This window comes from Anomaloglossus baeobatrachus, chromosome 12 (genome assembly GCF_048569485.1).
Source record: "Anomaloglossus baeobatrachus isolate aAnoBae1 chromosome 12, aAnoBae1.hap1, whole genome shotgun sequence".
In the NCBI taxonomy this organism is placed as follows: Eukaryota; Metazoa; Chordata; class Amphibia; order Anura; family Aromobatidae; genus Anomaloglossus; species Anomaloglossus baeobatrachus.
Window position 1 is genome coordinate 42,327,648 of NC_134364.1, and position 24,708 is coordinate 42,352,355.

Genomic DNA, 24,708 nt, shown 5'->3' on the forward strand with positions numbered 1-24,708 from the left:
GGAATCTGTGACCAGGTCTGAGAGTCGCATAAAGTATAGACAGAGACCCTGATTCCAGCGATGTGTCACTTACGGAGCTGTTTGCTGTCATTTTGATAAAATCAATGTTTTTTTCTTTTGCAGATCTAGCAGTTATACAGAGTTCAGTAAGTGACACATCACTGGAATCAGGGTCTCTGTCTCTACATTATGCATAATTTCCCCTGTTGTGGCGCTGCAGGGAAGATGAACATATACTTTTAAAGGGGGTGTCTCACGTTCTTAAAGGGAATCTGTGACCAGATCTGAGAATAGCATAATGTAGAGACAGAGAACCTGATTCCAACTGTCAGTTACTGAGCTGTTTGCTGTCATTTTGATAAAACCAATGTTTCTTTGTCGCTCCATTGGGAGACCCAGACAATTGGGTGTATAGCTATTGCCTCTGGAGGCCACACAAAGTATTACACTTAAAAGTGTAAGGCCCCTCCCCTTCTGGCTATACACCCCCAGTGGGATCACTGGCTCACCAGTTTTGTGCTTTGTGCGAAGGAGGCAACACATCCACGCATAGCTCCACTTTTTAGTCAGCAGCAGCTGCTGACTATGTCGGATGGAAGAAAAGAGGACACATATAGTGTCCCCAGCATGCTCCCTTCTCACCCCACTGTATGTCGGAGGTGTTTGTAAGGTTGAGGTACCCATTGCGGGTACGGCGGCAGGAGCCCACATGCTGATTCCTTCCCCATCCCTTTTTACAGGGCTCTGGGTGAAGTGGGATTTACCGGTCTCCAGGCACTGAGACCGTGCTCCATCTACAGCCCCTGGAGAAGATGCTGGATGGAGCGGAGTACATCAGGGACATGGCCCTGCTTCCTCAAGGTACTCTGTGTCCCCGTGCATTTGGCGCTCACACCGCAGCATGCTGGGTGTTGTAGTGCGCCGGGGGACATCAGCGCTGCGGCGCCTGTGCCATGGCCTCATTCAGCTTTGCTGAAGCAGGCTCACTTATGGGAATTGGTCGCGCCGGCCGCTGGGACTGCGGCGCGGCTGGCACTTGTAGTGCGCCGGGGACTTCAGCGCGGCCTGCGCTTTTACGGCGGCCGCGCTGATAACTAGAGTCCCCGGCTTTTGCGGCCTGCTTCCGTTCGTTCCCGCCCCCAGACCTGCCAGTCAGGAGAGGGGCGGGACGCTGGCCACTTCCAGGAATCGGTCGCGCCGGCCGCTGGCAGCGGCGCGGCTGGCACTTGTGGTGCGCCGGGGACTTCAGCGCGGCCCGCGCTTTTACGGCGGCCGCGCTGTTAACTCGAGTCCCCGGCTTCTGGGCCTAGTCTCCCTTCGTTACCGCCCACAGCCCTGACAGTCAGGGTAGGGGCGTGACGCTGCATAGAGCAGAGCTGAGAGCTGGAGTATGTTTTGCATACTCCACCCCTCTCACTGTGTGCACTGTGAATCCGGATTCCCGCACTTTCTCAGGCACGCCCACGGCTTCCTTCTCTACAAGGACACCGGCAGCCATTAGTGTCAGTTTCTGTAAGATACAGAGACAAGTGTGGAAGACCCTGGCATTCTGATAGTCACACAATCGCTGTAACAGGCGTTAAGCAGCACCTGTGGTGCTAACCCCACTAGTGCAGAAGTGCACTTATAGATATGCTTGTACTATATACATTGCACTGTTTGGTCGCACGTTGTATATACCCTCCTGGATTATGCGGAGGAGTTATCAGCATATTCTCTGTGTAAAACAAAGGTGCAGAACCACATGTTTTTCTATACAGCTGGTACAGCATGTACGGCTATACGGCCGGCAGGTACATAGACTCCCATTGTATGCACTAATGGCCAGGGGATGAGGACGGTGTCTGCAGTATTTACTGACAGTTTTTCTGAGACTATGGCTATGATACTAGAAGCCTAGCAGTCCGGACATGTCTCTCACAATATGGGCACTGTTGAATCATTGATCCATGGCCCCCCTCAGTGTGAATAACTAACAGCTCCGGGAATGTCACACGCATCCCAGAGTCACGGCTCTACACGGACGTCAGTCCCAGACAGCCTAAGTGGGCTCGCTATGAGCGGCCTCGGTTTCATCAGGGTCCTAACAGAAGGACTCGCTGTGTAATGAGGCGGAAGTAGCGGCTCAGGATTCTGATCCTGAGACCGCTCTCAATCTGGATACACCTGATCGTGACGCCATAGTAAATAATCTTATAGCGTCCATCTATAGAATGTGGGTTATTTCTCACAGCTCCTCCAGTGGAGGAGTCAGCTTCACGTATTTTTCTGGACCACTCTGCCTTCAGAGAGGCAGTCCAGGAACACCACGCTTATCCAGATATGCGCTTCTCCAAACGGCTTAGGATACACGTTATCCCTGTCCCCTGACTTGGTCAAGGACTGGACCCAATGTCCCGAGCGGCATCCTCCAATCTCCAGGCTTGTAGCTAGATCCATAGTTGCAGTGGGAGATGGAACTGCAAACTCAAAGATGCCACTGACAGACAGATGGATCTCTGGTCGAAAGCCATCTATGAGGCTGTCGGCGCACCGTTGGCTCCGGCATTCTCTCCCTTGGGGCACTCCAAGCTATTTCAGCTTGTCTTACACAGATTGACACGGTTACACGTACATCTGTGCCGCAGGTGGCATCCTTAACCTCTCAAATGTCTGCATTTGTTTCTTACGCGATTCAGGTTGTCCTGGACTCTGCGAACCGTGCGGCGGTAGCCTCCGCTACTCCGTGTTTTTAAGCAGAGCCTGGTCTGCTCGTTAAGTGAATGGAAGGCAGATTCTGCTTCCAAAAAAGGTTGCCTAACCAGTTGCCTTTTTCTGCTGACCGACTGTTTGGTGAGCGTTGGATGTAACCATCAAACAGTCCAGGGGGAAGGATTCATCCTTTCCTCAGCCCGGACACAACAAACCCCAACAGAGCAAGAGGCAGTCGGGGTTTTCGGCCTTTTCGAGGCTCGGGCAGGTCCCATTTTTCCTCGTCCAATGTGGACTCAAAGGGATCAGAGGAGCTAAGATTCTTAGCGGGCTCAGTCTCGCCCAAAAAAGCGACAGTCTGAAAACCCGCTTCCAAGGCGGCTTCCTCATGACTTGCGGCCTCGGTCGGTAGCAGGCTCTCCCGCCTTGGCGATATTTAGCTACCATTGAGTGTGAGACATTCTGTCTCACGGGTACAGGATAGAGCTCACTTCTCGTCCTCCAACTCGATTCTTCAGAATTTCTCCACCTCCCGGCCGGGCCGCTGCTCTTCTGCAAACAGGGTGCACTCTATAGGCAGAAAGAGTGATGACCCCCGTTCCTCTTCAGGAACAAGGTCACGGTTTTTACCCCAAATTCTTTGCGGTACCTATAACAACGGGCCGTTCCGTCCCGTTCTGGATCTAAAAATGCACAGCAAGCTCGTGGACACCAGGCGGTTCCGGATGGAATCCCTCCGCCATGTCATCGCCTCAAGGTCCCAAGGATATTTCCTAGCATCATTAGGCATCAAGGATGCTTATCCACATGTGCCGATTGATCCAGAGCACTAGCGTTTCTACGCTTCGTTATAGGAGACGAACACCCTCTGTTCGTAGCTCTACCTTCCGGCTAGCGACAGTCCAACTGGTCTTCGCCAAGGTCAGGGCAGCAGTAGTCACAGTCCTGCACTCTCAGGGTCACTCTGTGGTCCCGTATTTAGACGATCTACTTGTCAAGGCACTCTCTTAGGAAACATGCCAACACTGCCCGAACGTTGCGCTGGAGACTCTCTAGAGTTTTGGGTGGATCATCAACTTTTTAAAGTCAGATCCGACCCCGACCCTATCGATAACATATCTAGGCATAGAGTTTCTTACTCTCTCAGCGATAGTGAAGCTGCCGCTAGACAAACAGCATTCACTACGGGCTGCAAGCTCTTCTTTAAGAACCAGTCGCACACATTGAGACGCCTCATGCACTTCCTACGTAAGATGGTAGCAATGGAGGCAGTTCCTTTCGCGCAGTTTTACTGCGTCCACTACAATGGGACATTCTCCGCCAATGGGACGAGGAGTCGACGTCCCTCAACAGAGTCGTCGTTCTTTCTCAGGCGGCCAAGGAATCTCTACGGTGGTGGCTTCTTCTCACCTCTTGGTCAAAAAGAAGGTCCTTCCTATCCCCGTCCTGGGCGATAGTTACGACAGACGCGAGTCTATCAGGGTGGGGAGCAGTTTTTCTCCACTACAGCGCTCAGGGTACGTGGACTCAGCAAGAGTCCACTCTTCAGATCAATGTTCTTGAACACAGAGCAGTGTATCTTGCCCTACAATCCTTCCAACAGCGGCTGGAAAGCAAGCATATCCGACTTCAGTCGGACAGCTCCACAGCGGTGGCATACATCAACCACCAAGGAAGAACGCGCAACCGGCAAGCCTTCCAGGAAGTCCGGCAGGTTCTGATGTGGGTGGAAGACACGGCATCCACCATATCCACAATTCACATCCCAAGTGTGGAAACTAGGAAGCTGACTTCCTAAGTCGCTGAGGTGTGGCCGAAAGAGTATGGTCTCCTCACCCGGACGGGTTTCAGGAGATCTGGCGCCGCTGACAGAGGCCGGACGTCGATCTAATGGCGTCACGGCACAACAACAATGTGCCAGCTTCATGGCACGGTTTCACAATCATCGAGCTCTGGCGGCAAACGTCTTAGTTCAGCATTGGTCGCAGTTCCAGCTACCTTAGGTGCCACCTCTGGCATTGTTGCCCAGAGTACTGCGCTAGATCAAGACCGACTGCGGCCGCGCCATCCTCGTCGCTACAAATTGGCCGAGGATGTTGTGGTACTCGGTTCTGTGGTGCCTCACGGTAGGCTAACCGGGGGCACTACCAGACCAATCAGACTGGCTGTCTCAAGGGCCATTCTTCCATTTGAATTCTACGGCCCTCAACCGGATGGTGTGGCATTGAGTCCTGGAACCTAGTGTCGTCAGGATTACCTCAGGACGTGGTTGCCACCATGAGACAGGCTAGCATACCAACGTCCGCCAAGATTGACCACAGGACGTGGAAGATGTTCTTATCTCGGTGCTCGGCGCAGGGTGTTTCTCCCTGGCCGGTTGCATCGTCTATGTTTCCTTCCTTCCTGCAATCTAGGTAGGAAAATGGGTTGTCGCTCAGTTCCCTTTAGGGACAAGTCTCAGCGCTATCTGTATTTTTTCAGAAACGACGACTTCCTCAGGTACGCACGTTCCTACGGGGAGTTTGTCTTCTCAGCACTCCGTACAAGCGGCCGTTAGAGCCCTGAGATCTGAACAAGGTTCTAATTGCTCTCCAGATGCCGCCTTTCGAGCCTTTGAAGGATGTCTCCCTTCCCGTTTTTCACGGGAAGTGGCCTTCTAGTAACGGTCTCGTCTCTTAGGAGAGTTTCCGAGCTAGCAACGCTCTCATACAAACTCCCTTCCTGGTCCTTCACCAGGACAGGGTAGTTCTGCGTCCGGTTCCGGAATTTCTCCCTAAGGTGGTATCCCATTTTCATATCAATCAGGATATCACCTCACCTTCTTTGTGTCCTCGTCCAGTCCATCAATTTCAGAAAGATTTGCATCTGTTGGTTCTGGTGAGAGCACTCAGGTTCTACTTCCCGCATGGCGCTCCTGCGCCACCCGGATGCACTCTTTGTCCTTGTCGCTGGTCGGCGTAAACAGTCGCAAGCTTCCAGATCCACCCTTGCTCGGGGGCTCGAGGAACCAATTCTTGAAACCTACAGTTCTACTGGGCTTCTGGTTCTCTCAAGGCCGAAGGCCCATTCTACCAGAGCCGTGGGTGCATCCTGGGCATTACGGCACCAGGCTACGGCTCAGCAGGTGTGTCAGGCACCCACCTGGTCGAGTCTACTTACTTTTACCAAGCATTATCAGATGCATACCTACGCTTCGGCAGACGCCAGCCTAGGTAGATAAGTCATTCAGGCGGCGGTTGGCCACCTGTAGGAGAGGGCCGTTTGACGGCCCTATCATGAGGTATTCTTTTACCCACCCAGGGATTGCTTTTGGACATCCCAATTGTCTGGGTCTCCCAATGGAGCGACAAAGAAGAAGGGAATTTTGTTTACTTACCGTAAATTCCTTTTCTTCTAGCTCCAATTGGGAGACCCAGCACCCGCCCTGTTTTCTCGGGGTTTTTCTGTTTTTTCGGGTACACATGTTGTTCATGTGGTATGGTTCAGTTCTCCGATGTTTCCTCGGATTGAATTGGTCTTTAAACCAGTTATTGGCTTTCCTCCTTCTTGCTTTGGCACTAAAACTGGTGAGCCAGTGATCCCACTGGGGGTGTATAGCCAGAAGGGGAGGGGCCTTACACTTTTAAGTGTAATACTTTGTGTGGCCTCCAGAGGCAATAGCTATACACCCAATTGTCTGGGTCTCCCAATTGGAGCTAGAAGAAAAGGAATTTACGGTAAGTAAACAAAATTCCCTTCTTTCCTTCTGCAGATCTAGCAGTTATACACAGCGCATTAATATGCTGGACTACTTAGCATCACGCCAAGTAGTCCTGTAATTATAATCTACTGCTGATTAAACAGACATTTTATTAAAACTACATTAAGCAGCTCAGTAAATGACACATCGCTGGAATCAGGGTCTCTGTCACTACATTATGCTGCTAACAGATTAAAGGGTAATTGTCACCAGGGTTTTGCTAACTAACTGTAATGGGCTCATAGTATAGTTTTGCTAAAATCCCTGTTTTATCAGCAAGAGATTATCACTAAAGGAGTTTAAGCCTGCTGCCATGTAGTCCAACTACAACCCCATTACTGTTTGCAGCATTCTGCCTATGCACAGTGCACACAGAAAGCTGCCAATCAGTGCTGTGGGAGGGGTTATATAGAGCTCAGCATTCAGAGAACTGCTAAAGTAATTTCTTTTTCGCTCCTAATTGGGAGACCCAGACAGTGGGTGTATAGCTACTGCCTCTGGAGGCCGCACAAAGAACTACACTTAAAAGTGTAAGGCCCCTCCCCTTCTGGCTATACACCCTCCCGTAGGAGTACGGATTCCTCAGTTTTAGCTTTGTGCGAAGGAGGTCACACACGCACGCATAGCTCCATTGTTTTTAGTCAGCAGCAGCTGCTGACTATGTCGGATGGAAGAAAAGAGGGCCCATACAGGGCCCCCAGCATGCTCCCTTCTCACCCCACTGTATGTCGGAGGTGTTTGTAAGGTTGAGGTACCCATTGCGGGTACGGCGGCAGGAGCCCACATGCTGATTCCTTCCCCATCCCTTTTTACAGGGCTCTGGGTGAAGTGGGATTTACTGGTCTCCAGGCACTGAGACCGTGCTCCATCTACAGCCCCTGGAGAAGATGCTGGATGGAGCGGAGTACATCAGGGACATGGCCCTGCTTCCTCAAGGTACTCTGTGTCCCCGTGCATTTGGCGCTCACACCGCAGCATGCTGGGTGTTGTAGTGCGCCGGGGGACATCAGCGCTGCGGCGCTTGTGCCATGGCCTCATTCAGCTTCGCTGAAGCAGGCACACTATTGGGACACGGTCGCGCCGGCCGCTGGGACTGCGGCGCGGCTGGCACTTGTGGTGCGCCGGGGACTTCAGCGCGGGCCGCGCTTTTACGGCGGCCGCGCTGATAACTCGAGTCCCCGGCTTTTGCGGCCTGCTTCCGTTCGTTCCCGCCCCCAGACCTGCCAGTCAGGAGAGGGGCGGGACGCTGGTCAGTGCATCAGCGCTGAGGGCTGGAGTCGTTTTTACATACTCCAGCCCTCACAGTAGGCACAGAGGGGACACTGTTTCCCGCACTTTTGTTTGGGAACTCCCACGGGCCGCCCCTCTCCACAGACGCCGGCAGCCATTCCTGCTGACACGCTGAGCTGCAGAGGGGAGCCGGGGAGACCCAGACAAGGAATTCTGCGCCTCTTACCCGCTATTCAGCGGGCGGTAAGCAGCCCTCAGGGCTCACCCCCTCTTGTGCCAGTAGTATTATTAGTATTTTGTTCCTGCAAATACTTTGTACTGCATAGCGCTGGTCGCCCTTTTGGCTATAGACTCTCTCACATTGCAGAGAGCCAACAGCATGTCGTCCATAAAACGCAAGGGTGCCAAGGCACAGACATTATATGCTTCCTGCACCGCATGTGGGACTTTTCTACCGGCAGGCTCCACTGACCCCCATTGTGTGCAGTGCTCGGCCCCTGCGGCGCTTGCACAGTCGGGACCTCTGCTGGACGTGACCCAGGGTGTACCACCTGTGAATGCTGTCCAGGTGACAGGAACTGAGTTTGCAGCTTTTGCTGACAGAATGTCTCTCACTATGTCACAAATTCTTGACACATTGCGAGCTAGGCCTGTACTTCAGGCCACGGACACTGTGCAATCATTGCCCCCTGGTCCCCCTCAGCTGAATTACCTCCAAGCTCCGGGACGGGCACATACACCTCAGGGTGAAGACTCTGACTCGGACGATGGCCCCGGGCAGCCTAAGCGGGCTCGCTATGAGGGACCTTCACATTCATCTCAATGGTCAGGATCCCAGCGAGATGAATCTATGGGTGATGAGGCGGACGTAACTGATCAAGATTCTGATCCTGGGACCGCTCTCAATCTAGATACACCAGATGGTGACGCCATAGTTAATGATCTTGTAGCGTCCATCAATAAGATGTTAAATATTTCCCCACCAGCTCCTCTTGTAGAGGAGTCAGCTTCGCAGCACGAGAGAATCCATTTCAGATATCCTAAGCGTACATTAAGCACTTTTCTGGACCACGCTGACTTTAGAGACGCAATCCAGAAACCCCACGCTTATCCGGAAAGGCGTTTTTCTAAACGGCTTAAAGATACACGCTATCCTTTTCCCCCTGAGGTGGTCAAGGGTTGGACCCAGTGTCCAAAAGTGGATCCTCCAATTTCCAGGCTTGCAGCTAGATCTTTGGTTGCAGTTGAAGATGGAGCGGCACTTAAAGATGCCACTGACAGGCAGATGGAGCTCTGGCTGAAATCCATCTATGAAGCGATTGGAGCGTCGTTAGCGCCATCTTTTGCTGCCGTATGGGCACTCCAAGCTATCTCAGCCGGGCTTGTGCAAGTCGACTCAGTCACACGTGCATTTGCCCCGCAGGTAGCACCATTGACCTCGCAAATGGCGGCATTCGCGTCGTACGCAATTAATGCTGTTCTTGACGCTACAAGCCGCACGGCAGTGGCGTCAGCCAACTCCGTTGTTTTGCGTAGGGCCCTGTGGTTGAGACATTGGAAAGCAGATTCTCATTCCAAGAAGTGCTTAACCAATTTGCCTTTTTCTCGTGACCGATTGTTTGGAGAGCGTTTGGATGAAATCATCAAACACTCCAAGGGTAAGGACTCATCCTTACCGCAACACAGACAAAACAAACCCCAACAGAGGAAGGGTCAGTCTGGTTATCGGTCCTTTCGAGGACCGGGCAGGTCCCAATTCGCCTCGTCAAAAAAGACTCAAAAAGACCAGAGACGCTCAGATTCTTGGAGGTCTCAGTCACGCCCAAAAAGGACAGCCGGAGGAACCGTTGCCAAAACGGCGTCCTCCTGACTTGCAGTCTCCGATTCCCACACCCTCGGTCGGTGGGAGGCTTTCCCACTTTGGCGACATTTGGCTGTCACGCGTCAAAGACCGTTGGGTGAGGGATATTCTGTCTCACGGGTACAGGATAGAGTTCAGTTCTCGTCCGCCAACTCGTTTCTTCAGAACTTCTCCACCACCAGACCGAGCCGATGCTCTGTTGCAGGCGGTGGCCGCTCTAAAGGCGGAAGGAGTGGTGACCTCCGTCCCTCTGCAGGAACAAGGTCACGGTTTTTACTCCAATCTGTTTGTGGTCCCAAAAAAGGACGGATCGTATCGACCCGTCCTGGATCTAAAGTTGCTCAACAGACACGTAAAAGTCAGGAGGTTCCGGATGGAATCCCTACGCTCCGTCATAGCCTCAATGTCTCAAGGAGATTTTCTAGCATCAATAGATATCAAAGATGCGTATCTCCACGTGCCGATTGCGCCAGAGCATCAGCGTTTCCTACGCTTCGTCATACACGACGAACACCTGCAGTTCGTAGCGTTACCTTTCGGTCTGGCAACAGCCCCCCGGGTCTTCACCAAAGTCATGGCAGCAGTAGTAGCTGTTCTGCACTCGCAGGGTCACTCGGTCATCCCGTATCTAGACGACCTGCTTATAAAGGCACCCTCTCAAGAGGCATGCCAACACAGTCTGAAGGTGGCACTAGACACTCTCCAGAGTTTCGGGTGGATTATCAACTTTCCAAAGTCTCATCTCACCCCGACCCAATCTCTGACTTATCTTGGCATGGAGTTTCATACTCTCTCAGCGATAGTGAAGCTTCCACTGGACAAGCAGTGTTCGCTACGGACAGGAGTACAATCTCTCCTTCAGAGCCAGTCGCACTCACTGAGGCGCCTCATGCATTTCCTAGGGAAGATGGTAGCAGCAATGGAAGCGGTCCCGTTCGCGCAGTTTCATCTGCGCCCTCTACAATGGGACATTCTACGCCAATGGGATGGGAAATCGACGTCCCTCGACAGGACTGTCTCCCTCTCTCAGACTGCCAAGGACTCTCTGCGTTGGTGGCTTCTCCCCACCTCATTGTCACAGGGAAAGTCGTTCCTTCCCCCGTCCTGGGCAGTGGTCACGACGGATGCGAGCCTATCAGGGTGGGGAGCGGTGTTTCTCCACCACAGGGCTCAGGGGACGTGGACTCAGGAAGAGTCCACTCTGCAGATCAATGTTCTGGAAATCAGAGCAATCTATCTTGCTCTGCGAGCCTTCCAACAATGGCTGGAAGGCAAGCAGATTCGGATTCAGTCGGACAATTCCACGGCGGTGGCGTACATCAACCACCAAGGGGGAACACGCAGTCGCCAAGCCTTTCAGGAAGTCCGGCGGATTTTGACGTGGGTGGAAAGCAGAGCGTCCACCATATCCGCAGTTCACATCCCAGGCGTGGAAAACTGGGAAGCAGACTTTCTCAGTCGCCAGGGCATGGACGCAGGAGAATGGTCCCTTCACCCGGACGTGTTTCAGCAGATCTGTTGCCGCTGGGGGACGCCGGACGTCGATCTGATGGCGTCACGGCACAACAACAAGGTCCCAGTTTTCATGGCACGGTCTCACGATCACCGAGCGCTGGCGGCAGACGCCTTGGTTCAGGATTGGTCGCAATTCTGACTCCCCTATGTGTTCCCACCTCTAGCATTGTTACCCAGAGTTCTCCGGAAAATCAGGTCCGACTGCCATCGAGCCATCCTCGTCGCTCCAGACTGGCCAAGAAGGTCGTGGTACCCGGATCTGTGGCATCTCACGGTAGGCCAACCGTGGGCACTACCAGACCGTCCAGATTTGCTGTCTCAAGGGCCGTTTTTCCATCTGAATTCTGCGGCCCTGAACCTGACTGTGTGGCCATTGAGTCCTGGATCCTAGCGGCCTCAGGTTTATCTCATGAAGTTGTTGCCACAATGAGACAGGCTAGAAAACCATCCTCAGCTAAGATCTATCACAGGACGTGGAAGATATTCTTAGCTTGGTGCTTGGCTCAAGGGTTTTCTCCCTGGCCATTTGCATTGCCAATTTTTCTTTCCTTCCTGCAGTCTGGGTTGGAAAAAGGTTTGTCGCTTAGCTCTCTTAAGGGTCAAGTCTCCGCGCTATCCGTATTCTTTCAGAAGCGCTTGGCACGGCTTTCTAAAGTACGCACGTTTCTCCAAGGAGTTTCTCATATCGTTCCTCCTTACAGACGGCCATTGGAACCCTGGGATCTGAACAAGGTTCTCATTGCTCTCCAGAAGCCGCCTTTCGAGCCTTTGAAAGAGGTTTCCCTTTCTCGGCTTTCACAAAAAGTAGTTTTTCTTGTGGCGGTCACGTCTCTTCGAAGAGTGTCCGAGCTAGCGGCGTTATCTTGCAAATCTCCCTTCCTGGTGTTTCACCAAGACAAGGTAGTACTGCGTCCAATTCCAGAGTTTTCTCCCAAGGTGGTTTCTTCCTTTCATCTTAATCAGGATATCACTTTGCCATCTTTGTGTCCGCATCCAGTTCACCAATTTGAAAAGGGTTTACATCTGTTGGACCTGGTGAGAGCACTCAGGATTTACATTTCTCGCACGGCGTCTCTACGCCGTTCTGATGCGCTCTTTGTCCTAGTCGCTGGTCAGCATAAGGGATCGCAAGCTTCCAAATCCACCCTGGCGCGGTGGATCAAGGAACCAATTCTTCACACATACCGTTCTGCTGGGCTTCCGATTCCATCTGGACTGAAGGCCCATTCTACCAGAGCCGTGGGTGCGTCCTGGGCATTGCGGCATCAGGCTACGGCTCAGCAAGTGTGCCAGGCGGCTACCTGGTCGAGTCTGCACACGTTTACCAAACACTATCAAGTGCATACCTACGCTTCGGCAGATGCCAGCCTAGGTAGACAGGTCCTTCAGGCGGCGGTGGCCCACCTGTAGGAAAGGGCTGTCTGACAGCCCGTTCATGTGGTATCTTTTTACCCACCCAGGGACTGCTTTTGGACGTCCCACTGTCTGGGTCTCCCAATTAGGAGCGAAAAAGAAGAAGGGAATTTTGTTTACTTACCGTAAATTCCTTTTCTTCTAGCTCCAATTGGGAGACCCAGCACCCGCCCTATTTGTTCTTAGGGTTTCGTTTTTCGGGTGCACATGTTGTTCATGTTGTTTCTTAAGTTCTCCGATCTTGTTATCGGATTGAATTTGTTTTTGAAACTGTAATTGGCTTTCCTCCTTCTTGCTTTGGTACTAAAACTGAGGAATCCGTACTCCTACGGGAGGGTGTATAGCCAGAAGGGGAGGGGCCTTACACTTTTAAGTGTAGTTCTTTGTGCGGCCTCCAGAGGCAGTAGCTATACACCCACTGTCTGGGTCTCCCAATTGGAGCTAGAAGAAAAGGAATTTACGGTAAGTAAACAAAATTCCCTTCTTTATCAAAACTGCTGCAAACAGCCCACTAAGGGACATATTGCAGGAATCAGGGTCTCTGTCTCTACATCATGCTGCTCTCAGATGGGGAAGCAAAAACCTGGTGCAGATTCCCTTTAAATGGTCAAAATTGAAACATGCTAGTAAATACCAGCAACATTGCAATTCACCTCTTAATGAAAAGATTTTTAATTCTATAGTCTCCTTCACATTGTGGACTGTATAGGTGGTCGGTAACCTCGGCTGCGTAGCTGAGGAGCGCAGGCTTTATGCCGGCCTGGAGTTGGCTGGATCCTCTGTCCCTGCGCTTCTCACATTCTCAGTATTTTTTCACTATTCTTCTATCGCCAAGTGGAGAAATCTGCGTTCCCGAATACATCGGAGCCATCGATGCTATCACTTTGTTCTTTATACCCTTATTTAGGAGGATAATATATGATCATTTAATAACCAAAGCGGTTCTGTGTCCATCTTCTTCTAGAATCAGATGCAGACGCTGTCCGTGCTCGCTCAGGAGAGCCTCCACAGTAATCAGTCCGTGTGGTTTGGCCATTATCCATCTTCAACTATTGTGTCCCCTTCTCCGGGCATCCGTGCAGTAATGAGGTCAGTCTCATCACAAGTCATCATGAAGGATTGCTAATACAAGGATACAGTGGTAGAGATGTGACACCCCTCCTGCCGCACAAGTGCAAGAAATACAAGTAGTACTGTCAAGGGAGGAATTTTGGGTGAAGACTGTTAATGGTATCTTCATACAGGGAATCCAGAGACGGTGCCGTATTAGCTGTATATCAGTGCCTATATATCAATGTATCAGACAATGAACATGTTCTCTGCTTCAGCCAGCGTCATCAACTGACTCGTGTATTTTGAAAGAAACTTAATTATACAAAATGCCACGTTGGCCTTGACGCTAAACAGGGAGTAAGGAGTATTCCACTCCTTAATTTCTCTCAGCATATTATGAAACACATCTTTGTTCATTAAAACATTCTTTCTGTGTGAACACTAGTGATAAGACCTTTATTCTTCATTAAAAGACTTCCATCATTTGTACATCTGTTCACTTATTCTTGGTAACCCCTTCATGACTATTCAGCTTTGAATTATATTATAGGTCTGTGCAATTGCTACATAGACAGACAGATAATTATGCTACTACATCTATATTTTGATTATTTACATACACAAATATTCTTATTATGTTTAAACAAACAAGCTATAGCTCAGACCACCTTCACAGTACAAAAACCACCAAGTCAAGCGGAAGGATTAACAATGTGCGAGTATTTTTCTAAAGCAAGTATTAATAAAGGGGATGAAAAATTAGGAAATAAATTGAGGATGAAGGAAAAAAAAAGCAGAAAGACTGAAAAGTAGAGGAGGTGGTGGTCCATTAGTCTTGAATTGGTTTGGTTTTGTAGCCAAGATAAGAATTCTTCCGTTTCCTTAAAGGGAACCTGTCACCACTTTTTTGCCCTATAAGCTGCGGCCACCACCACCGGGCTCTTATATACAGCATTCTAACATGCCGTATATAAGAGCCCAGGCCGCTGTGACAACATAAAAAACACTTTCTAATACTTACCTAACGGTCGCGCGGTTGGCCAGATGGGCGTCTCCGTTCTCCGTTGCCATCGCCTCCTCTTTTGGCTATCTTTGTCATCCATTTTCTAAAGCCTCAATGTATGACGCGTCCGACGCCATACACACTCGCCTGCATTCAGGTTCTGAGCAGGGCAGATCAAAGTATTGTAGTGCGCCTGCGCAGGACCGGCGAGTGTGTATGACGTAGACATGTCATATACACAGGCTTCAGAAAGAGGACGAAGATGGCTGAAAGAGGAGGCGCCGGCACCGGAGGACGAAGATGGCCGAAAGAGGAGGCGCCGGCACTGGACAATGGAGACGCCCATAAGGCCCACCGCACGACCGTTGGGTAAGTATTATAAAGTGTTTTTTATGTTATACCCCCGGCCGGGGCTCTTGTATACAGCATGTTAGAATGCTGTACATAAGAGCCCGGTGGTGGTGGCCGCAGCTTATAGCCAAAAAAGTGGTGACAGGTTCCCTTTAAAGATTTGTAAAACCTTTTTTTTATTTATTTATTTTTTTTGTTACATTCCCTCTTCCTGTGATCGCTTGCTTTTTGTACTGCAGTATATTAATATTGTAGTATAGACAGAATGACAATGTCCTATAAAGCGCCACTGTATCCTGGGCCTCATAGGAGCATGAGGGAACGGTGCCCGAATGAGTAAGCCGCCCTGATGGCACCACTTGAATTCTGTGCTCAGTGATTCACAAGAGCATTTAAAGAGACAGGTGCTGTCTGTATAACACAGCCGGCGTGTTATCTAAGCTCCTGTGTAATACACCCGCACCTGACATTCACATTATTTCATCCTTTCCACTAAAATCAGCCACAAATCCAGGACAGCCCAAAGCGGGGGTTTGGAAACCTACGGCTCGTGAGCCAGATGTGGCTCTTTTGATGGCTGCATCTGGCTCGCAGACAAATCTTTCATAAAAAAAATACTGTATTTTCCAATTTTTAAGATGCACTTTTCTTCATCGTTCCTATGGGAGACTCAGACCATGGGTGTATAGCTTCTGCCTCCGGAGGACACACAAAGTACTACACTAAAAAGTGTAGCTCCTCCCTCCGAGCATATACACCCCCTGGATAACCAAATATAGCCAGTTCAATGCTTTGTGTTCAGGAGGCACACATCCACACATGCATTCTCATCTGATTTTGATTTTTGGAAAGAGTTTGAAGAAAAGCGGGTCCAAGCCTGGACTCCCGGCATGTCCCTTCTCACCCCACTGTGTCGGCGGTGTTGTTAAGGTTGATTTCAGGGCTGGAGCCTTACATGCCGCGCTCCTTCACCATCCCTCGGGCTCTGGCTTGAAGTGGGAGCCAGCACGGTTCTCCCTGCCTTGCAGGAGACCGGTCTCCATCCGCAGCCCTTTCAGGATCCTGCCGGACGGAGTACTCATCCCTCAGGGACCTGGCCCTGCGTCTCACAAGCTAAGTATCTGAGACGTTGTTATCCGAGGGTCCCTTGTACTTTATTGTTTGGGAGAGTGTGCTGTGTATGTATTCTGACATTTCCGGCCGGTTCTCTGGTTTTCACCAGAGAACCGCACCGATGGTGCCTGCGCACCGGCCGCATCGTTAAATTTAGGCCCCGGCTTCGCCTGAGGCCTAGTTTCGTTTTCACTGCCCCTGCATGCCAATCATGCAGAGGGACAGTGCGGCTCCGCCTAGCGGCCGTTCGGCTCAGGAGAGGGACACTCCTCTCTGAGGAAATGTTTCCCTCCCCTGTATATCTCCTTGGCCCTCGGGATCCCGCTCTTAGAGTAGGCCCCGCCCCCCCTCCTCGCTCCGGCTTGGGCAGAAGCGCCATTTTATCAGCGTTCTTATGTCAGCACAGCGATCGGCGCTGGCTGCAGTATCTCTCTGGGGGTCCGGGCTGTGGGATCTGGAGGGCACAGAGAGGGGTTGGCAGAATGTCAGACGGTATGGCAAGCCACAACCTCCGGTTGTGGACCTGCTTATATTATATACTCTGCTTATATACTCTGCTGGGGGTCATTCTGACTCAGAGCCCCCACTTCAGCAGCATGTCTCACACGAGCAGCAAGGCTGCAAGGCTGTACTCAATATGCACTGCATGTAGGCTCCTACTGCCTGTACCGAGCACATAACCACATTGTGATGCCTGCTCTAACATGGTGGTGCCTCAGCCTGGAGTCTCATCCCCAGTGGTTCCTCCGGCTGCTCCGGCTCCGGTGGCTGAACCCCCGGCTTGAGCAGAATCCTTCTCTCCATGGGACAGCTGTCCCGGACTCTGCTGAGCATGCATCAGCCCCCTTCTCAGGGCGCTTCTGCTGCTACGGCTCGCTCAGCAAAGCTCACAGAGGATTCTCCATCTGGTCTCAGACCCCGTCCTCCTAAAAGGAGACGCAGGGTCCCCTCTCCTTCCTCGTCCCGCGGCTCTGATTCACGAGCTGACTCGCAGGACGAGGAGGATGCCTTTACTGGGGGCTCGGACGCTACCTCCATGTACCCCACTGATCTGTCCGAAAGTGACGCAGGTGCTAGTGATTTGATTGCGTCCATTAATTTTGTACTGGACCTCAATCCGCCTGTATCAGAGGAGCAACCCTCTCTGGCAAGAAAGCACCAGTTTACCTTGCCCAAGAGAACAAGGAGTGTGTTCCTTAACCACTCCAGTTTTCAGGCCACAAAGACCAAGCCTAGGGCCTATCCTGACAGACGCTGCCCAAGACGTGGTTCTGATTACCGTTTTCCGTTTCCACCAGAGGTGGTCAAGGAGTGGGCTCATTCACCAAAGGTAGACCCTCCGGTGTCTAGACTCTCAGCCCGGACAGTTGTATCAGTGGCTGATGACACCTCTCTTAAGGATTCCCTGGCGGGAAGAGTAACTGACCGCCAGGTTGACCTTCTGGCCAAATCTGTATCTGAGGCGGCAGGGGTCTCGTTCTCCCCATCTTTTGCAGCAGTGTGGGCTCTCATAGCCATCTCTGCTTCTCTAGAGGAGATGCATTCCCTCACCAGGGACTCTATGCCCGAAATGGTTGCCTTAACTTCCAGGCTTCAGCTTTTTCATCCTATGCCATGTCTCCCATGCTGAAGGCTTCTCACCGCACTGCGGTGGCTTCGGCTAATTCTCTCGCTATGCGCAGGATATTGTGGCTTCGAGAGTGGAAGGCAGATGCTTCTTCAATGAAGTACCTTGCCGGGCTCCCATTTGCTGGGCCCAGGCTGTTCGGTGAACAACTGGATGAAATTATTCAGGAAGCTACTGGCGGGAAGAGTTCTTCCATGCCACAAACCAAACCAGGAACCTGTCCAGGGCAGGAACCAGTCGAGGTTTCGTTCCTTTCGTTCCTCCAACTGGCCGTCCTCTAAGCCCTCGGCCTCGTCCACTAACTCAGCCAAGGACCAAAAACCCATCTGACGCACGAAGCCGCGTCCTCAGAGCAGGAGCTGCTGCCACTAAGGCAGCCTCCTCTTGACTATCTGGCCGCGCCAGCAACGTCCTTGGTCGGTGGCAGGCTCTCCCGCTTTGGCGACGTGTGGTTTCAACACGTCTCCGATCAGTGGGTGCGGGATATCGCCTCCCACGGCTACAGGATAGAATTCTATCCAGCCCGCCAAACAGATTTTTTCTGTCAACTCCCCCCTGCTCCAAGGCCGCCGCCTTCTCACAGGCCGTGGCACCCTTGCAGGCCAACGGAGTAATTGTACCGGTTCCCGCCTGGGAACGGTTCAGAGGTTTCTACTCAAATCTCTTCCTAGTCCCCGAAAGGGACGGTTCCTTCCGGCCCATCCTGGATCTCAAGCTTCTCAAAAAGCATGTTCAGGTGCGGCATTTTCGCATGGAGTCTCTGCGATCAGTCATTGCCTCAATGACCCAAGGCGATTTCCTAGCATCCTCGACATCAGAGATGCCTATCTGCATGTGCCAATTGCAGTTTCACACCAGCGTTGGCTACGTTTTGCAATCAGAGAGGAACATTTCCAATTCGTGGCTCTTCCCTTCGGGTTAGCCACGGCCCCTCGAGTATTCATCAGGGTCATGGCAGCAGTGGTTGCGGTTCTGCACCTCCGCGGGTTGGCAGTAATCCCTTTTTTCTGGACGGCCTTCTAGTCAAGGCTCCATCCAGTGCAGACCGTCAGCGGAGTGCCTCGCTCACTCTCGCCACTCTAGTCCAATTCGGTTGGCTTGTCCTTTTCCCAAGACCACTCTGACTCCGACCCAGAAGCTCATGTACCTAGGGATGCAATTCGAGACTCTGCCGGCACTGGTGAAGCTGCCCTTAGTCAAACAGCAGTCCCTCCACTGGCGGTGCGCCCTTTGCTGAGGCCCCGCCGTCATTCCATCAGGCACCTAATGCAGGTGCTGGGTCAGATGGTGGCGTCAATGGAAGCGGTTCCCTTGCCCAGTTCCATCTGTGTCCTCTGCAGCTGGACATTCTCCGCTGTTGGGACAAGCGACCTTGCTCCTTGCACAGGTTAGTGGCTCTGTCGCCACAGACCAGGGGCTCCCTTCATTGGTGGCTTCGGCCCCTCTCTCTTCAGGGACGCTCCTTCCTGGCCCCGTCCCGGGTGATCCTCACCACGGATGCCAGTCTATCCGGCTGGGGAGCAGTATGTCTCCACCACAGAGCGCAGGGCACTTGGACCCCGTCCGAATCAGCCCTCTCGATCAATGTGCTGGAAATCAGAGCTGTGCTTCTAGCTCTCTTAGCCTTTCACCACCTGTTGGCGGGCAAGCACATTCGAGTCCGGTCAGACAACGCGACAGCGGTTGCCTACATCAACTGCCAGGGCGGGACACTCGGCCGCCTGGCAATGTTGGAGGTTCAACGCATCCTTCAGTGGACGGAGGACTCCAAGTCCACCATATCCGCAGTCCACATCCCAGGCGTGGAAAACTGGGAGGCAGATTATCTCAGCCGTCCAACCGTGGACAGCGGCGAGTGGGCTCTGCATCCGGCAGTGTTTCGGTCACTCTGCCGCAAGGGGGGCACTCCGGAAGTGGATCCTCGCTCCCACGATCCTCAGGCCTTTGCAGCGGACGCGCTGGTTCAAGATTTGTCCCAGTTTCGTCTGTCTTACGTGTTTCCCCCTCTACCTCTTGCTCAGAGTCCTGCGCAAGCTCAGAATGGAGGGCGTCGGGTCATTCTCATTGCTCCAGACTGGCCCAGGCGAGCTTGGTACCCAGACCTGCTCCATCTGTCCGTAGAGGTGCCGTGGCATCTCCCGGACCGTTCAGACCTTCTCTCACAAGGTCCGTTTTTCCGCCTGAATTCTGCGGCTCTCAGATTGACGGCGTGGCTCTTGAGTCCTGGATCTTGACGACTTCTGGTATCTCTCCTGAAGTCATCTCCACTATGACTCGGGCTCGGAAGTATTCCTTGGCCAAAATCTATCACAGGACCTGGAGAATTTTCCTGTCCTGGTGTCGCTCTTCCGGCCATGCTTCTTGGCCTTTTTCCTTGCCGACCCTTCTGTCCTTTCTGCAGTCCGTCTGCAGCTAGGACTATCCCTCAATTCCCTCAAGGGACAGGTCTCGGCTCTGTCAGTGTTGTGCCAGCGGCGTATCGCTCGGCTGGCTCAGGTGCGCTCCTTCATGCAGGGCGCATCTCACAGCATTCCGCCTTACCGGCGGCCCTTGGATCCCTGGGACCTTAATCTGGTCCTCATGGCTTTCCAGAAACCCCCCTTTGAGCCTCTTAGGGAGGTTTCTTTGTCTCGTCTTTCACAGAAAGTGGTCTTTCTAGTGGCCATAACTTCCCTCAGGAGAGTCTCCTGATTTGACTGCGCTCTCTTCGGAGTCACCTTTTTTGTTTTTTCATCAAGACAAGGTGGTTCTCCGTCCGACTCCGGACTTTCTCCCTAAGGTGGTTTCTCTTTCCACCTTAACCAGGACATTCCCTGCCTTCCTTTTGTCCGGCTCCTGTTCATCGCTTTGAAAAAGCGTTGCATACTCTGGATCTGGTGCGGGCGCTCCGGATCTATGTGTTTCGCACCGCTGTTGTTAGGCGGCGCACCTCTCTTTTTGTGCTGACCACAGGTCGGCGTGAGGGCCTCTCGGTTTCTAAGCCGACCCTAGCTCGTTGGATTAGGTCGGCCATTTCCGATGCCTATCAGTGTACTCAAGTGCCTCCCCCGCCGGGGATCAAGGCACACTCGATCAGAGCTGTCGGTGCCTCTTGGTTTCTCAGGCACCAGGCTACGGCTCAGCAGGTCGGTCAGGCTGCCACTTGGGCTAGTCTGCATACCTTTTCGAAGCACTACCAAGTGCATGCGCATGCTTCGGCAGATGCGAGCTTGGGCAGACGCATCCTTCAGGCAGCTGTTGCCCATTTGTGAAGTTAGGTTTCGCCTACTTCTCAGTTTTCTGTTTATTCCCACCCATGGACTGCTTTGAGACGTCCCATGGTCTGGGTCTCCCATAGGAACGATGAAGAAAAAGAGAATTTTGTTTACTTACCGTAAATTCTTTTTCTTATAGTTCCGTAATGGGAGACCCAGCACCCTCCCTGTTGCCTGTTGGGAGTTTTCTTGTTCCGTGTGTTTTCACCGGCTGTTGTTGTAGACAGAGGCTCTGGTTGTTCCGGTTCTTTCTCTATCTCTACTTGTGGGTGGCTGTCCTCCTTCAGCTTTTGCACTAAACTGGCTATATTTGGTTATCCAGGGGGTGTATATGCTCGGAGGGAGGAGCTACACTTTTTAGTGTAGTACTTTGTGTGTCCTCCGGAGGCAGAAGCTATACACCCATGGTCTGGGTCTCCCATTACGGAACTATAAGAAAAAGAATTTACGGTAAGTAAACAAAATTCTCTTTTTTTTTTTTCCCCCAAAACTGAGGGAAAAATGGGGGTGCGTCTTACAAACCGCATATAGCTTACTGGGGCAACAGTGGTAGTGAAGGGTCGTGATACTGCGGGTTCGTCGGGTGTCACGGCGGCAGGCGACATTGATCTGCCAGCGGACTGCGGGCTACTTTTGAATTTCCCACAGCTGACAAAATCAACTTAAAGAAAACAGCCGCGGAGGTGGTGCATGCACAGATAGGACTCCGCAGCCATTCTCTTGAAGTCGATCTGCGCATGCGCCACAGCCAATTTCTTGAAGTTGATCTCGTCAACTGTGAGAAATTCAAAACAGCCCGCTGGCAGATCAATGGCGCCCACCGCTGTGACACCTCACAAGCCAGCAGCAGTATCGACGACCCTCTTGAGCCAAGACACTCCCTCCTACATGCCCGCAGCATCGCCTACCCTCCCTTCTTGGACCTTCTGAGCCAGTCCCCTCTGGTGAGTTAATATAAGAGGCACATTAATGGTAAGAAGTACTTTATTCATCAGCAACAGCATAACAAAATTATTAAAATGAATTCAGAGCATTATTGTACTTTAAGGGTATGTGCCCACGATCAGGACTCGTTCAGAACGCAGTGGGTCCTTACCTGCGGGGCTGCGAGTCTCCTCCGCAGGAGACCGCAGCTGCTTGTACCCACGATCAGGGTTTGGTGCGCTGCGGTCTCTCGCTTGTGCTGTCCCTACGGAGGATTCAGGCGATTCCGCAGCAAACAATTAACACGCTGTGGTCTGGAAAGCCGCACCACAGGTCAGTGTTTGCTGTGGGAAAAAAAGCACAGTGGGCACAGGATTTCTAGAAATCTCATCCACTGTGCTTGTACTGTACAACGCAGCGGTTTGGACGCAGCTGAGGTAGATTGCGTCCAAACCGCTGCAAACACTGATCGTGAGCACGCACCCTTAAAGTGTTGGTCTTACATAAAATGTTCACATTTACTTGTATTTAGTTTTAAACATATTGTATGGCTCTCACAGAATTACATTTTAAAATATGTAGCGTTCATGGCTCTCTCAACCAAAACGGTTCCCGACCCCTGTTCCAATCTGTTTTGGTTCCTCCTAAAAATCCCAGGTGATGTCGGAGGAGGGAAGGATTGGGCTGTTGTCTCCTGGGTAGGTAAGCCATGTCGGAGTCTGGTAGCGTCTTTCTCCTCATTCCAAGCGGATAATACATAAATGCTTAGCCGAGGGTCTATGTGTAGGGGGGAAGATTTGCATGACGATTTTAGAAGTTCTGCAGCCTGACATGTTCTTGTTGTCCCCAGCTCCGCTGTCGCGTACATGTGCGGTCACCTGCACACATTGGGAGGGTTGGCCCCGGTTCTGCACTCGCAGCACCAACAGGGGACATTAGAGCTGGAGCTGGGAGATTGGATGCACAACAGAAGGTAACACTCACTATACTACTATGTGAGTCTGCACCCCTCTGGATTTCACATTATTACCATTTATTTCCCCTTCAGATTCCGCATCTTTGCCTTTGATCACGACCTGTTCAGCTTCGTAGACCTCCAGTATGATGAATGGCCGGCGATCCTGATCACCAACCCGAAATCTGCACTTTACTCAAATCCTGCCGTGGAGCCGCTCCAGCAGATCTTACACTCAACGCATATACGGTATTTCCACTACATCTAGCTGTGAAAATAGTATATGCATTATAAAGAAGGTCAATTAGTCCAGAGAAAAATGTAAAAATGTGATCCAGCACTTAGTATACAGTATGATAATGTTCAATTACTTAGGACCCTGATTCATCAAGCAGAATTCTGAGATAAAATGTCTTATTGAAAATGTCTACAGCTCCTGCACAGATCTATGGGTCTCCATGGAAACAAACTACAAACAAACCTTATTTATGTTTTATCCAGCAGTTGTACCTTGTACCATGTGTCCTTTTATTCTTCGTAATTTTAAACTTATAAAGTAGCGTGAAGTCGACAACCGATAAAAAGGATTATTTGTTTGTTGCCTGATTGCAATAGAAGAAACTGTAGATGCAAAACTATATATATCTTCCCGCCTTGAAGAAGAAAGAGTATCCTCGCGAAACCCGCGTTGGTGGTTCTTAGATCCATTCCTGGGGTCTTGTCATGTCATGTGGTATGAATAGGCTGTTACAGCGGTTTCATTGCACTTTGCATTTTTTTGTCTACCTATAATCCTTTAAATATGATTGTTTATAATTGGAGTGTTTTCTCCTCTTTGTATATCTAGAACTTTGTGCATTAAGCCGGGTTAGGGAGAGGCTGGACACATATGTTCTTCCAATAGGGGACCCTGCCATTCTCCCTTTAATTATATGACATCTCCCATGTCTTTAAGTAGCTGTTTTTAACGTGTTTTGTTGATGCACACATGAGTAAGTGCTGGTGCTGACTTAGCTGTACCAAGGCTAGGCCAGCCTCTATGTATATGGCTCTAATTTTGAGAATTGTTATGTTTTTATTTATTTATATATAATTTCTTCGGCGCTCCATTGGGAGACCCAGACGATTGGGTGTATAGCTACTGCCTCCGGAGGCCACACAAAGTATTACACTAAAAAGTGTAAGGCCCCTCCCCTTCTGCATATACACCCCCCGTGGATCACGGGCTGCTTCAGTTTTCATGCTTTGTGCGAAGGAGGTCAGACATCCACGCATAGCTCCACTGTTTTTAGTCAGCAGCAGCTGCTGACTATGTCGGATGGAAGAAAAGAGGGCCCATACTAGGGCCCCCAGCATGCTCCCTTCTCACCCCACTTTTGTCGGGTGTTTGTTAAGGTTGAGGTACCCATTGCGGGTACGGAGGCTGGAGCCCACATGCTGTTTTCCTTCCCCATCCCCCCTCGGGGCTCTGGGTGAAGTGGGATCTTACCGGTCTCCAGGCACTGAGACCGGGCTCCATCCACAGACCCGGAGATCCTGCTGGATATGGAGCTGGATATCGTCATGGACAGGGCCCTGCTACATTAAGGTACTCTGTGTCCCCGTACACATCGCGCACACACACACCAGCATTGCTGGGAGTGCTAGTGCGCCGGGGACAACAGCGCGGAGCGCTTGTGCTATTATTCACTGCAGCTTAGCTGAGTGAATTTATGTGTTAGAAACTGCCGCGCCGGCCGCTGCGGGGTGTTTTACACTGTGGCGCGGCTGGGACTTGTGGTGCGCCGGGGACTTCCGCGCTGGCCGTGCACATAGGACGGCCGCGCTTATTACTCGAGTCCCCGGCTTTGCGGCCTAGTTTTCACTTCGTTCCCGCCCCCAGCCCTGCCAGTCAGGGGAGGGGCGGGACGCTGTACAGACAGTCAGCGCCGAGAGCTGGAGTCTGCTTTGCATTCTCCAGCCCCCTTCACTGGACACAG

General features: G+C 51.6%; 1 protein-coding gene across 2 annotated transcripts in view; it reads left to right on the forward strand.

The window, feature by feature from the left end:
- TMEM62 (transmembrane protein 62) overlaps nt 1–24,708 on the forward strand; it is an 88,553-nt gene that overhangs the window by 11,696 nt on the left and 52,149 nt on the right. For both annotated transcript variants that reach the window (XM_075331221.1, XM_075331220.1), the window contains exons 6-8: nt 13,414–13,538; nt 22,625–22,747; nt 22,823–22,978. In XM_075331221.1, the coding sequence (XP_075187336.1) occupies nt 13,414–13,538; nt 22,625–22,747; nt 22,823–22,978 (404 nt within the window). The remainder of the gene's footprint in view (nt 1–13,413; nt 13,539–22,624; nt 22,748–22,822; nt 22,979–24,708) is intronic.